At 37.9% G+C, this 15760-nt stretch overlaps 1 protein-coding gene across 10 annotated transcripts in view; it reads left to right on the forward strand.

The window, feature by feature from the left end:
- The window catches only part of NEK7 (NIMA related kinase 7), a 75529-nt gene that overhangs the window by 36420 nt on the left and 23349 nt on the right, over positions 1-15760 (forward strand). For all 10 annotated transcript variants that reach the window (XR_014885315.1, XR_014885314.1, XM_085232017.1 and 7 more), the window contains 3 exons: positions 3843-3951; positions 6199-6306; positions 14018-14112. Coding sequence is in view for 8 of the 10 variants with exons in the window: in XM_085232017.1 (XP_085088143.1) it covers positions 3843-3951; positions 6199-6306; positions 14018-14112 (312 nt within the window). In the remaining 2 variants the exon portion in view is untranslated. The remainder of the gene's footprint in view (positions 1-3842; positions 3952-6198; positions 6307-14017; positions 14113-15760) is intronic.

Genomic DNA, 15760 nt, shown 5'->3' on the forward strand with positions numbered 1-15760 from the left:
TGGAGGTATTTAAGAGATTTGTGGATGTGATACTAAAGCACTTGGTTTCGTGATGGCACTTGCTGAGTCAGGTTGGTGGTCAGATGAGATGATCTTGAAGGTCTTTTCCAACCTGGATGATTCTGCATTTTAAGAGAATCTTTAGGAATCGCGAGCAGAAGTTGCTAAGAACTCTAGCCTATAACATGCATAGCAGAAGAGCAGTGAATGATCTTGGAGACTAGTTTCACATAATTTAGGGGCAGAATGCTTTTCAACACTGACTTGATGAAAACTGTTCACACTATCGGTTTATTGTCTTCTTACAAAGACACAAGCCTCTTGATTTCTAGTTCAGTCTAATTGGGTTCTTGAGCCGTCCTGTTTAGTGAGGTCTGAAGCAACCTAAATCACACCTTTAAAATTCTGACACACTAACATCAGAACTTAATGCTTTTCCAAAGTATGGCTACTGATATGTAAGCATACCTGAAATCTGCACTTATGTTTGTCATCTGTTCTCACTTGTCTTTGTTCATCTGCAGGAAATCCTTAATTTTCTTAAAAACAAACAAACAAAAAACAAAACAAGCATAGTTGAGCATAATTCCTTAAGGATTATTCTCTGAACTGCCCTCAGTGAGCCTAGATAAGACCATTTGCTAGTTGCTGTTACTTTAGCTTTTGGAATATGACCTTTATAGCATCATCATTAGAAACTTAGTGTAATATACTTTCATGCTTTTGTGCTAACTTTAAACTTTTATTCCCCTTCTATGCTTTGCTTAATTTTTTTCTTTGTCTCCAAGAAACGGAATGGCATACGCTGTTTATGTGCAAGGTAGCTATATTTAGCTGGAAACATTTGGGAGTATTCTTTTTTTTCCTTTTAGCAGTTTGTTAGGGAAAACCTAGAGAGTTCCATTTTTCCCATGATGAAACTGCTCAGTAAGACTGTTTTAAAAAAAAATTAAAAAAAAAAATGGGAGAGAAACCTTGTAAGTAGTTCAGTGTGATTCTGTTGTCAAACATAGATATGGGCTATAGCTTTTGAAGTGAGAAATTCTTACTGGGAGGGAGTCTGCTGCCTGAGTGTGCCTATGTTCTCTCTTGACCAGGTAAAACAGATGCCTGCAATAGAGCCCAGGGTTTTGGTGCACATGCACCAGCGGTTCTCTTTTTACTGTCTCTGCTATATTGGGAATGGTCTTTCACCTCAAAGGTTTTAGGTTGTGTTTTTTTTTTTTTTACTTATTTTTGTGTCACAGCTTATGAGGTCAGTGGTTGGAGAGGCAGCAGGGCTGCCCTCTGAACCTTAGGTACGATAGAAAACAGCATAGTAAACTGTTGATGGTAAGAGTGCTTCTTGAAGGCTTTGTGTCAGGCAGGGTATGTTCCACTGAGGTGAAATTTGAGTGTGTAACAGCAGTGTGTGTGCTGTGAAGGGGAAAGTTGAAGTTTATTTGCATGTTTGGACCTTAGACTTAGGACATGACAGCACTGGGCAGTAAGCTAATTTCAAGTGAGCTGCTTGTGGTGCTGCTGTGCTCAGCTGCAGTGAAGGATGTTAATCTTCTGCTGATATATCTTCGGCATTTTTGACTTCCCTATACAGAATGGCTGAGCACATAACTATTAGAACTGTTTATCATTTCATACTGTTTCCTAAATAAAGGAGAGCAAAGGATTTTACTTAAATTACAGATAGCACATGCAATGAATTTCATTATGCTGTTTGGTGTAAATACATTTAAATTTGACCACATATTCCATTGATTTACGTTCCTTGTTAGAGGGTGAAGTTCCAAGCAACAGTGAGATTCTGTTTCCCAGCTATGTTTCTTTGAGATATACAATGTGTTTCAGTTGCTAGTTTTGCAAAATGTATGTTCTTCATAGTGGAGTCTTTTCACCAGTGTTCAGTCAGCTTATCTTAAAGGCACCGGTTTGTTTTTCAGTATGTGCAAGTGAAGATGCCTTTTTCTTCTTGTTCAACAGTGCTGGTATCTTATATTGATAAAGACTCAATCTACAGGGCTAATAAATTATTATTATTGATGCTTTCAGAAAGAGAAGATATTACAATTGTACAGGATTTTTAGTTCTTCTGTAGGATGAGACTGTATCTTAACAACTTACTGTGCATCAGCGCTGTGGGAATGGAAGCAGGTGATTTGGTGTACAGTCAGCTACAGCATTACAGTTGGTGGCTGAGTGCAGCTGCTTGTCCTGAAAACCATCATTGTATTTCTTTTTTTTTTTTTCTTTAAGTACATAGATGCAGAAATCCATAATGGAAGATCTTTCCGTTTCAGTCATGTTGTGAGTGGTGTTTCATCACTGCTTTTACTTAGATTTCAGTTAAAATAAATAAATAAAATGGGAATGTTTAAATGAAATACCTAGTTATAATTATGCTAATTTCTGAATGCATTTTAAATCAAGGAACTGTGCTTTCATGTGCATACACTTACATGTATTGTGTACGTGTTTTTAAATGAAAAGAAACCTGGTCTCCATCTTCCTGTTGACATCAAACAATCTTCTGATATGCAAATCCTGCAATGGGGAGAACAGATACACAGGGTTTGTTTGGATTCAGTCCAAGACTGCGAAAATTATATTTAAACAAGTGATTTATATTCTTTGCCTCATTTAAATGAAAATGCATTTTGAAATAATCCCTGTAACTAGCACCACTTTGGTGAAATGTTGTGATCCTTTGTACGACTGATGCATTTTACAACAGCTACTTTAGAAATGTTTTTCTTGTACTCGTGCCCGTCTCAGTACTGTGCAGATGCAGCTGTCAACTTCTCAGTGGCACATTTTAACATCATATATGAAAATATTTTTATTTTCCCAGGGTAATAAACGTTTGTCGTATCAACTTAGGGTGTGTGTGATTGTGACACGTGTGTATACAAACTATTAAAGTACGCGTGAGTGTTTTTATTTCTGTGTAAGTTAACTAATGCCGTTTGTGTATTTTCTTTGTCTGCTTACAATCTGTTAGAATAAGGATTCTGTTGAAAAAATGACAAAGCGAGCAACAGTTTAGCAATCTTCTCACCTTTAGCTGCAGAAATTACAGTGACTGAACTTGCTTGAGGTAGCACTGGCTGAATTCCAGGTTTTCAGTAGGCGTTTTTGGAGGTCTGTATTATTTCAGTTGCTGAGCGTTATATTTGAAGATGTGTATGGCAGAGCATAATTGCACTTCCCGTAAGTTCTAGTGGGCTGTTGAGCTGTTACCAATTTCTGGTGATGGTGGTTCATACGGGATGGGAAATATTTGAACAAGAGTTGGATTGCAGTGGAATTTTCAGAAATGATTGGTGCTCCTTTCTACTTCTGCAGTAGATAAACTCATTCACTCTAATGGGATCTTTCTGTGATTGTGTGCCACCATAATTTTTGTGCCGTTTAGGAGACACAGAAATGGAAGTTGGTGTGACGAAGCATTTCATTCAGGAGGTTCTGTGCACCTACCTTGATATCAGACCTTTGTTCTGTGGTCACTTACTCAGTGCTGGGCTGTTCTGATCACATTTCGTTCTGCATTGAGAATTGTTGCATGCTGCACAAATACTGTTATTAACAGGTTCTGAGTGCAGAGGGCTGGGGGAGTAGCAGTTTCATTCTGCTGATGGCAGTTACGGTTATATGTGTTTGCTGATTGTAAATGTGTAGATTGATGAAAGATGCTTAAATACTGAGGGAAAAATCTTTCGGTAAACCTTTTAAATTGCTTTTGTAGCCTCTTGTACTTGATTTTTAGATAAAGGATTTTATGCTTTTATTTGTTCAGCTGCTTTAGTCAAGTCTTAAATTCTGATATTCACTATCTTTTTTTCTTTAAGCATTTTAAGAAACAGAAGAGGTTGATTCCTGAAAGAACCGTTTGGAAGTACTTTGTTCAGCTTTGCAGTGCATTGGAACATATGCATTCTCGTCGTGTTATGCATAGAGGTAATAGAGGATCAAAGATTTGTCTTAACTAAGCCTTTTACAGTGTGGGGAATTAAGCTGGTTCTATGCAAGTTACACCGAATAAAATCACAACGGAATCATCGGCAGCTGACACAATGTATGTTTTTGTAATGTTTTGTAAGGAACAGCCAAGTGTGACAGAAGTCGTGCATTTCCTTGGCTGTGGTGGGCATTTGTTTGCAGCAGCAGCTTGTGATATTCAGCGTTCAAAATCGATGCTTATTCTGTAACTAATGGAAACCCTGCTGCTGCTGCCTCTTCCCTTGCTCAGTTCGTTTTCCTGGCTCATGTTGTCTGTCCTCCTCTGTTTGCCAGTTCTCTCCTAAGTATACCTACCTACATTCTCAAACAGCTATTCATCCTTTCTTTTCACCTCTTCCACCTTTTTTTTTTTTTTTTTTTTTTTCCCCCCTTGGAAAGCTATTTACCTCCTGCTGTGCATCCTTCAGTGATGCATGGGCCTTTCCGCCTTACCTGCTGGATTACGTGCAGGCATGAGCCTTTTTCCCTTCTTCTCTGCTCCTCTCTGCTCTTTCTGGTCTCTATGTCAAGTAGTGTGTCCCAGCAGCCCCTGTACTTGTCAGCTATCCCTGTCAGGTTCTTAATCACTTTTACCCATTGTAAGCCTCTGGATGGCTGTCTGTCTCCTCTGTATGTTGTCTTCATTTTGCTTTCTAACTCCAAGTCAAAGAAAACAAATTGTAGTATAGTGACTTCTCAGATCTACTTTTTTTTTTTTTTTTCTTTGCCTTGGAAGTCCTTCTGTCTGTGACATACAAGTTGTGTATGGACTTCAGCTGAAATTACAAGTCCTTACTTGGTGGCTTCCTTCTCCTGGGATGCAGATAGCTGCCTAAAAGCCCCATCCCTCTATCACTGCTGAGCTGCGTCACTTTCAGCCAGAGTTGCTGTACCTGTTAGCAAGATGAACTTAGATGCGCAGGACCTTCGTACCCAAATGGCTTTCCCTTGGGGTTCTTCTGTTCTTCCCTGTGCATTTGTACGGGTATCTGCAAGTGCAGATTTTACAGAAGGGGGTGTAAAGCTGTAGATTCTTTCTGTAAGTTACAGCTATCTTTCTCTAATGCTTTTGTGATAAAAATAGTTCACTTGAGTTTATTTCAGCTCAAAATAAAAGAATTCCTTAAACTGAAATACTTCCTCTAGATTTTTTTTGCAAATCTATAGATAATTATACATCAAAACCAAGGACAGTCAAAAATGTTTTTAACTCGAGCTGATGTCTGTATTGACCTGTTTTGCCTAGCATGGTTTAAAGTCCTGAAAACCAGGTCAGGCAGTATAACAACATTTCTTGTGTCTTCCTTTCTAAATCTTAGAACTTTACCACCTTAGAAACTTGGAGTGCTGGCATCTGAAGGGTTATTAACAGTCACTTTAACCACACCTATATCTTATGCAAACTGCAATGTCCTCACACTTCCATGATTTTCTTTTAAGTTGTGAGCTGCAGTGTGTTGTGCCTGTGAGCTCGGTAAGAGCTAGGGACACTTGCCAAACAACCATGGGGCTGGCTTATTTAGAAGACTGGCAGGATGGTTTAGTTAAAAATCATAGAATAAAGATCTTTGCTCTCGTCTCTAGAGGATTAGATGAAAACTTAAAGAGAATATTGCTTGTAAAAAATAACTGTCTGGGGAATACATCATTATTTTTCTTTGTTTCTACTTGATTAGCCCAATTCCACTGAAGAATTCAAATAAACATTCTCCAGAGTATATCTTTTTATTTTTTTTATTTATTGTTAATGTTGGCTGTTAAAGAGTATCAGTGAGTTCCCTCATTCTGTTAAATAACATCTTGCTGCTGCAGATAATCTGATCGGCGAAAGTGACAAAAAAATATTCGTGGAAACATTTTCTTCTGTGATTTTGAGCAAAATGAGAGTTTGTATGGCTCTAATGGAGTTCGTTGTGTAAAGTTCACATAACTTACCTGTGTATGTTTCTGTGGTTATCAGGTGGGTTGTGTTATTGTTTGTTTTGGATTTTAATATTTTTCATTTTCTTAAATGTTTTGCTTGTGTGCTGTTTGGACAATTAAAATTCTTGTGAAATTTGGAATAAGAGATTGAATTTTTCTGAGCAGCACTGTCAAATAGTGTTGTCTATACTGAAAGATGTCATTCAGCTTATTACTGATAGAGCGATAGCTTTTTCTGCTACCTCATAGCATTAAAGTTCTATTTGTATTTATTTATTTCAGATATAAAGCCAGCCAATGTGTTCATTACAGCTACGGGAGTAGTAAAGCTTGGAGATCTCGGTCTTGGCCGATTTTTCAGTTCCAAAACCACAGCTGCTCATTCTTTAGGTAAGCTTTTCTGAGGGGCAGGTGGAGAAAAGGTGGATTTTGACATGGTGAAAATACTGTGGCCATTCATTTGAGGGGAGAAAACAAGGTGGTAGATGCAGCTAAAGCTATCTAAAAAACTAGAATGGGCAGAGATGTTAAATACGGGAAAGTTGTAACACTGAGGTGCTGTCATTTTCAGGCAAACAGTTATTTGTATTTGTTTTTCCTCTGAATCATGTAATGTACACTTCTGCCTTGAAACAAGTCTTCATTTCAGTAGCATTTTTTTTTAGAAATGATAGCAAAAAATAAAATCAATAATATGTGTTTTTTTTGAGTGAAATTTAATCTGATGAAAAGAATGTAGTAATTGCTTATGCTTGTATATTGTATGGATAGCACTGAAGGCATGTTGGTGATGTGATTGCATATATCAGAAAGAGGAGCACCTGCTTACTTAAAAGAAATAAAAGTATATAATAGATCAACTTCCAAATGACTGCAGAAATTGACTGAATATTTAGTGATCGGCTTGGAAAAAAGTCCAGTGCATAATGCCTTCTTATTTTCTTCCTTACGAACTTAAGAATGACACATGGAAAGACTACTATTCTAATTTTTACAGGTACTGTATGTTATTTTTGTTAGGGTTATTCTCAAAAAATATTTAAGATGGAGTTCCTCAATTTATGCTAAATAAGTTGAGAAGAGTGCTGAATTGTGCTTTATGAACTGTAATGATTTTTGAAAGGGAGAAATTAAATTTTTATAAATATCCAAAAGGTTTCTGAAATACCAAATTTATTCTTTGTGTTGTGTACGTATACACACACACACACACACACACCCCTCAAACAAACACTCTAGTATATTTTCCAAGCAAAAATTTAATTGAAGTTGTTGCATCTTTTGAGTAATGTATGAGAGCATTTGGGGTCTGGAATTACTTAAGAGAAAAAAAATGTTTGACAGATATTTTAAATACAGTGAATGAACAAGTGATAGAATCTAAGAGGTTTCCTTAATTTAAGATCCTGTTCTCTTCTGGAGTAGCAGCATCTTTCTAGGTTTAATGTTTACAGTCTATTTATGTAGTTTTGTAGCATCTTTAGCTTTTTGTCCCTGCGCTGCCTGCTTAGTGATTGCTGAATTCAGCCTTGGACACTGACTGCAGAGGGTGTGAAATGAACTTCCAGATGATGGAAGAACAGCACTATTGGTGGTAATGTCTAAAATTGTTTCCTGATCATTTTAAAGGACGTGGAGGCAGACAGGACCTTTCAGCAGTGGAATAGAGATAGGTAAAATCAAATCAGATGCAGCTCAATGAGATTTTTTTAACAAATGGAGATGATTATTCAGTGATTAGGCTTTTGGTTATTTTTGTTTCACAAAAGTGCATGATGAGGCCAGATATCTCTTTCTGGCTTTCTTAAACTTTAGTTAATAATTGCAGTCTCTGTTATAAGTCCATCAGAGGCCCCCCAAAAAGTTGTTTGTTCAGATGCTGATCATTGTAATTAGACTATAAAATACTATTTCTTTAGTTAAAATGTACCGTATTTATTTTCATCTCTTAATTGAATAATATTCAACTAGTCCAAATTACCAATACGATACGGAAAAAAGAGGATTGTTCACCATGTTTGTACCACATCTGAGGTGGGGGAGATGCTTATGGTAACAACCATAGTTGTTTTAGAAAGGAAATTTTTTAAAAGGGTATTTCCAACTTGCCCATCTCCCAGGAGGTCTTTGGGCATGCCTTTATGCCTGCCAGTTTTTCTCTGCGTGGTGTGTTCTGATACTGTTGTAGTCCAAACAAGGTCTGAATAGGTCTGAAGTGAAGCTTTAGCAAATGTGCCATCTTGCATGAACCTCTTTACCTGCCTAACCCTAACCCTTACTAAGAGGTAAAGAGGCAGAGAAGAAGCATTGAGCCTAGACAGGAAATGTGTTTGGGTTTCACATAAAAGTTCAGATCCAACACTAAAGATTTTAGATGAATCTGTGGCACAGTGCATGATGGAGAAAGTGCTGCTGCTGTTTGTTCTACTTCGACAGGTTGGTGGCTGTCTCTGGCTGCAGTTCTTATTTGTCATAGTTTGGTTCCTTCTACTGCCTGTTAATGAAATGAGGGCATTGAGAGCAGCATGAAGAGGGAACTACTCTTGTACTGCATTTGCAGGCACCTGAAAATCCTAACTGAGGCAGAATTCAGTGTGAGGATAGGAGTGCTGGACTTGTTGGGAGGCAGAAGTGAGGAAGTTAAGGAGAAACCATTTGCTTCAACCATGGCTTATTTTGGCCTGTAGCAGGGGAGCAGTTGCAAAGAAGAGAGGTTGATTTAAAAAAAAAAAAAAAAAAAAAAAAAAAAAAATCTGAAACCACCCAAATATGTTAAAACTCATCTCTTACAAGTACAAGATCCATTGAGACAGGGAGGGAGCTGGGAGAAACAAGCGAACAACAACAAAAGCCATTGTTTCCTAATGTTGTGTTCTGCCTCTTGGTAGAGGAACTGTTATGTTTACCTCTTTTCCCCATTCTTTTCCCATTTTCCCCCTAATTATGAGCCAGTATAAGAATTCAGCCTAGAAGAAAGGTTTTGTTGAGCTGTTAACTTGGGTTACAATGGATACGGTCACACGCTGATTTATAATGTCACTTAGAGAGACTGTTCTTTCAAATTATTTTCTCATGCCGTTTCTGATGCTGGTTTTCCTGAAATGTCTTCTGAAGCTGCATCTTTTTGTGGTTCCATAAACCTTTGGTGCACAGAAAATAGTGAATTACAAACATGTGTAGCACTTCATACTTGTTTACAGGCTTTATAAAAATTTAAGTAGCAAAGTAGACTCGGGCTTTCAGAAATAAAGAAATGTACTAAAATTTTCATTAGCTATGGCTTCTAACTGCTAATTATGAATAATACTGGTTAATTAAAATACTTGCTGATAATCTATTTGATTCAAATGAGGAAAAAATAAAACCTGAACTGGACAGTTGTTTGTCAGTGTTCTTAACTCTTTCTGTACAGCCTACCAAAACAGTCTCTTATGGCTTGTGCATACCTTATTAATAATAAAAATAATACAAATCTTTCCTATGAAAATGCCAAGGAAATGAAGACGTTTAATGATGTTGATTTGTTATGAACTTGACAAGTTCCTTAGCTTCAGAAATCATTACATGGGAAAGTAGTGTCAGGAAGAGAATCCAAGTAAGAAAGAAACTTACAGTAAGTCATGTCCTTATACCTTTCTCCATGATTGTGGGTTTTTGTTGTTTTCTTTTGTGGAGGAATGCCAGGCCTTATGGTCTTCGAAATGACAATCCTCAAGCCAGTTTATGGAATTACTTGAAAAATGTGGCTTTTAATTTTGTTAAGCATTCAGTGGATCTAAAAATAGTCCGTATTTCAGTGGTTCACCTTATGGGGGGGAAAAAAAAAGGAATCAGTTCTCTGGTGTGATTGTGTTAGGTGGCTGCACAGTATGCTGTCACTACTGCCATGATGTGAATACCTTCTTGCAGGGCAGAGAGACAGATATGTAATCCTCTTAACATTGTTGAAAACAAATCATCATTTGTATTGTATTCTGGTGATTCATCAGTGGCTTGGCAACTTGTCATTTCTATAGTACCTGTGTCAATAGCACAGAACTATGTAGGTTGCTCTGAAAGTAGTTCATATTTATGGCTGTCCCACTGCTCAAATTCACCACCCCCTGCCTCACTGCTCTCACATCCCGTTTGGTCTGCAGACATGTTCAGCAAAAGTCTGTGAATGCTGATGGGTTCCCTGTGTGGAATTCAGTGGCACACCTTTGCTTCATAAGCACTTCCATGTCAGGCACCATTTTGTCAGACTGCTTCTCTGTTGCCATCTGTCACACTGCAACAATATGTAATGGAATACTGGTAAGAAGATCTGACCTCTATTGCCAATGTAATAAAAGAGGAGGCATTACTTTTGGATCAGAAATTTAATTGTAAACTCATGCAAGATATTGGGAATAAAAAAACAACAACAAAGCAAACGCCTTGCAAAAATATTTAAAAAGGTCTGTGATTTCCAGAACACGAAGTTTTTCATAAACGTTATGTTTTGATTACTTAAATTAGTTTTTTTTCTGTCCATTCAACTGAAGTCTTGTTTTGCAGTTCTATCAAATCACTGCAGTAACTCTTGTGGTTTTCCTGAACTCAGATATGTTCTCCAATGGGTAAAATTTCATTATTAAGGATAATAGAGCTCATCTAATGAACATCTTCTGAATCAGCCATTACATTGCATTGTATAAATAATAGCATGTGCTAGACAGATTTTTCTCCTAGTTAAAAAAGTTTGATAGTATTTGAAGTCAGTTGCTGTATTTGCTTCACCTCTTCAACACATTTATTTTTCAAGTAAACGCAGTCTCCTTTAACTGAGATGTTAGAATCAAGCGTTTATACAGGTGATAAGGTGGACTATTTGTCATAACTCCCTTTTTCATACATGTTTATTTGTCTCTGCTCATATCCAGCTTCCCTGTCCCTCATAACCACTGTTTCCGTTACGTCCCCCATCTCAATAACAGTAGGCTTACATCAAGAAACATTTCTTTAGATCTGCAGCATCTTTAAAGGCAGGGAGCAGCAGGGTCTGAGGAAGCAGTTCATCTGGTCATTTTCAAGATGACGTTTAAAGCCTGTAGTTTATTCGAGATGCAGAAATGCAGTAAACAGAGTATTAAGATTACAAGTTTCTTTTTTAGAAGCATCGGCACCTAAATGTGTTACCTCTTCTTTTTCTGTCTGTGATCCCATTTGTTTCTTCAGATCACTAAAGAAAATTACATCTTTACTGTATTGTGATATTGTATTTTACTTAACAGAAAAAAGCACCAACCCGCAACAATGATTGAGGAAGGAAAAATAGCATGTAATGAAATGAAGCGGTCGCTTGCACTTCGTACTCAGATTGCTCTCTGTTCTGAGGCGTTGTAATGCCGTCAGTAATTCCTGACTGTCGGAGTAACGAATCTTTTGTGCCGTGTTCTCTTGAAAACAGTTCACAAGTAGTAATGATGTCTAGATCTTCAGGTTGTTTTTGTGGTTTCAGTGGCTACATAACTGTGATTTCTATTCCTTTCACTTGCTGGTCATTGGGGGCTTCAGGTTGTGTTGCAGTTAAGGTGTTACACTAGGCTAAACGCTGTAAAATGATAGCATTTGTTCAGCCTTTTCACTATCATCAATCTTTCACAGTCAGATCAGACCCCTAATGTATCAGCAGGCTTCCCAGAGCTACCGGTTAAAATTACCTTTGCTTTTGGTAAGCTCTGAACCTTCAAACCTCCGTGTTTTCAGCTGCCCCCTGTGGATTGTGTGAAGCCTCTTTCTGGCACATTACTCACTGCCAGTTCCTGGCTGATGGCTCAGCGTAAGGAAGGCACTACTTCTGTAACCAGTTAGGAACCAGTTTACTGTTCCATTTGTTCTTTATTAGAGGAATTCTGCCAGGAAAGCGTCTGAATACACTAAATTGTGCATTAATTAATAGGTGCAGAATGCAGCTAAAAATTTTCAGAGGTGCCCAAGCTTACAAGTCCCTGGAGGAGGAAAAGCAAGGTTTCCAGGGAGGAGTACAGTACAGATTGCAAAGCTGTGAAAGCTGTATCAAGCCAAATGTGATTTAATTAGTTTCCAGTTTAAAGGTAGCTGTCATTAAACATCTCTTAAACTCCCATTGCTGATACATTGGAATAGCTGAGTGCTTTGTTTTGTTTTCAGATGCTCTGGAGCTATATTAGTGTTGCAAACCATCCATCCCAATGGCTGTTCTTTCAGGGAGAGAATGCCATCTCTGTAGGCTGTTTGCCTGTGGATAAATGACTGTATCCCCTGAGAGTGGATGGTTTTGCAGCTCTCCATCAGTTTGAGTTGCCATTCCCCACTCTTCCTTGTTTTAAGCTCTTGATGTCCCTTGGTCTCAGCCAGCAGCTATGCAGCTCGGCCTCGCCAACCCAGAACTTGGGGCTGTGATACCCCTGCTCTCCTGGGACTTGCATCCTCTCCTTGTAAAGGTTTATGAAGCCAAGTCAGCACTAGGGTGCAGTGCATGAGCTCTGTCCCTGCTTCTGTGCTGCAAAATCAGTTTTCAGTGGCTTTCACCAGTGCTATGAGGGATGTCAGTTGAAGTTGCAGGTTTCCAGCAGCAGTGGCCGGGGCTGTGGGAAGATGGCTTTGCATTTCCCAGGCTGAGCTGGGAAAAGCTGTTTGTTTGCTTTTTAGTTTTCCTGCTCTGTTTCCCCTGAGGAAGTGTAGTATGCTTTGAGATGTCAGCCTTTATAAACAGTAGGATGTGTTGTCGAAACCATAATCTTTTGGAAATGATTAGAATACAGTTATTAATCTGATTAAAGCTCTAGTCGCATCATTCAGATTTCGAACTATTATAAATTCATTACATCTCATTCATGTAGAGTTAAATTCTGACTAGATGAGGCTAATTCAGAAGCTTGAAAAGATTGGAATCCTCATAATGTGTGTTAAATAGAACAGTGTGAGGTTATAGCATTTGTTTCTGTAGGTTGCAGTAAGAGTGTTGATGTTAATTGCTGGCTGCGTCACCAGGTGGTAAATTGGAAAATGAGGTCAATTTGTACTGAGTTCACTTGGATTTCATCATCAGGATTTGGTGCCTATGGAAATATTCCACAGTGTATTAAAACCTGTGTGGCTGGTTTTTGCTTTTGGAGATGGATATAGGGAGAATGTTTAGAGACGGTGCATGAAAGCTGCCACCCAGATAATTAGTCACAACTTCTTAAATTATTTCTGTATTGATCTGTCACGTAGGAAACCAAAGCTCATATTTTGAGTATTTTTTTTTGAGAACTGAAACATTTGTCAGCATTTCTGTTTTTCAGGTAGCTTGTGGCACAGCTGGATAGAGGCTGATGAAAATCAGGGGGAGAGCAGCATCTAACAGAGATGTGCTCTGAGACAGCGTGAGGAAATGCTGCTTTTCAAGAGCAGCCCGTGTGCCCCTGCGGCCCGCTGCTCTGAGGCAGGATTATGCCAGGGCAGCCATAGGCTGGGGAGATGGAAATGCCTTGCAGAGCCTGAATTGTGGCAGGTGGCCAAGTTGCTCCTCAGCCCCTCGGTTTCTGCTGGCCCCCAGGTTTTCCAGCCTTTCTCTTTGGGATGCTGGACGTCTGGATTACCGGGCTCGGTTTCAGATATTCAAGTTAAGTTGTGTTTATTGGTTTCAAAAGCAGCCTTTTCTGATTTATATATTCTCAAAAGGAAATAAAAAAAAATTGAAGTCCATGGAAGAGAATTTCTAGCTGCTCTCATTTCTAGCCACTGCCAATGGGTTCGAGGGGAGCGAGGCAGGGGTGTGTGTACTGTGCATCTTCCTGGGAGAAAATCCTCACTCTGGAAACTTTTCGTGCTTCTTTAAAAGTGTAACTTGTAAGTATTCTGCAACGGAACAATTCTGAGAGGTAGATATCTATAATGAAAGTAATGCTCCATTGGGTGAAAATCTAGTTTAATTTGTGGGTATTTCCAGCAAACTGAGGAATTGTAAGTATGAGCTGAAATTGCACGTGTACTAAAATGAAAACTATGGAAGATAATTAAAAAAAAAAAAAACCACTACTTTCTCAATCAGGAAAACTCTTTACTGTTAAATAACATTTTTATTCAAAAATACTTGTGGTTTTTGTTGCAGTTGGTACACCTTATTATATGTCTCCGGAGAGAATACATGAAAATGGTTACAACTTCAAATCTGACATCTGGTCTCTGGGCTGCCTGCTGTATGAGGTAATATTGATAATAGAGTGAACGTAATAACTCTTTCCCCCCTGCATTCTTCCCTGGTATACTGAATACTGTCATAAAATCTATTTTCTTGCTGCTGAGAAAAGTATATAGTATTCTAGAAAAGATGTTTGTCAGCTCTTATATATCTGCCTTAATACTAAGAATTCTTATGGTAACTTCTACATATGAAACACTAGGTTTGTGTATTATTAGAGACTGTCCTTTTACTGGGCTTGCTACGAAGATTTTTTTAGCCATTTCTTTGGGCATAACGGAAGGGTTAAGAAGTGAATAATGACAAGCAGATGTAAAAATTCTTTTAGATGCTTTCAGTGGCCTGTGTGGATTTTATGGTCTGGGTAATAATGCTTTGAATAATAGTAGGATTGACTTAACTATGCAACTAATGCTTTTGAAAACTAACATGTAATTTTTTTTAATGATTTGAAACCTAAGTAAAGAAATGAAAAATCTCTGCTAACTTGAATTAACTTTGGCGTTACTTCGCTGTGCAAAAATCAGTGTTTCTTCTACTACTTCTTCCCATACAGCTAAACCAGAAGTATGGGGTAATTCCTCCACTAATACAGTTGAGCTTGGTGGGTGACACTTCCATAATTATAAATGGTGTTATATTCGTTACCTTCTGGGGAAATGAATATATGGGGCAAATGCAAATAGAGGCAAAGAAAAGTGTGAAGAACAGGTGGGCTTCTAAGGCAACTACGTCTTCGGAGTTCTTGCATATCATTTGTTGATCAGAAGGGCGAATAGCCATACTGCAGTCTTGAAGGGTTTACAGATCCATGTGTAGCTGTTGCCTGTATATCTCTGGGACTATCTGCAAGAGTTAAGTGTCACACTTGCTCAAGTATTGGTGAGTTAAAATCAGATACATAACTCCATGTTCAGGTTCCCCAGCACTGGCTGTGGCAATTACCATTTTCATGTTCCCCTTTATGCACTTGCACAAGTAAGAAGACTAAAGGTAGCACAGAAGTGAGTGAGGATTTTTTAGTATTGCTACAGTTTTTCCCCTCAATGGATTCAATGCTTTTTTTTGTTTGTTTGTTTTATTCTGGAAAGAGGTGAAAATCTCAGGGAATAAATTACATACAATAAGCATGTTTTAAGTTTATTATTTTCTACGTTTCATGAAATTTTGTGGAAATGCTGGAGAGAAATCAGTTCTTGTTTTCTGAAGTTTCTTTTTATTTTTCCCAGATTGCTTATTCGAGGCTGAGTAGACCATGTGAAAAACCTGTGTAAAAAATGAATTTGTTCTTTGATTTAGAGACTAATTTCAAAATAACTAAATATCTTAATTTTATTTGCTAGCTCAACATCTCAAATACCGTTCTATTTTTATTTTTTGATGTTTGATCAGGGTGACGTTTAAGTTGGCATGGCACTTTTTTCTTTAAGAATGGAACAATTAAGATTCTTACAGTTGATATGTGTTGTGTAATTATAATATATGTGGTAATGTCTAATACTACAGATCTTTATTATGTTTTTTTAATTTTTGGGGATATTTTTATCCTGTTTAGCTCTACAATACCCCAGATTTTATTTATTTTGTTTTGATGTTTATCACTGAGGTGTAATTTTGAAATTCAGGTATACTAATCTCCATATATGCTTAATT

Source organism: Meleagris gallopavo, chromosome 10 (genome assembly GCF_905368555.1).
Source record: "Meleagris gallopavo chromosome 10, MGAL_WU_HG_1.1, whole genome shotgun sequence".
Taxonomy (NCBI): Eukaryota; Metazoa; Chordata; class Aves; order Galliformes; family Phasianidae; genus Meleagris; species Meleagris gallopavo.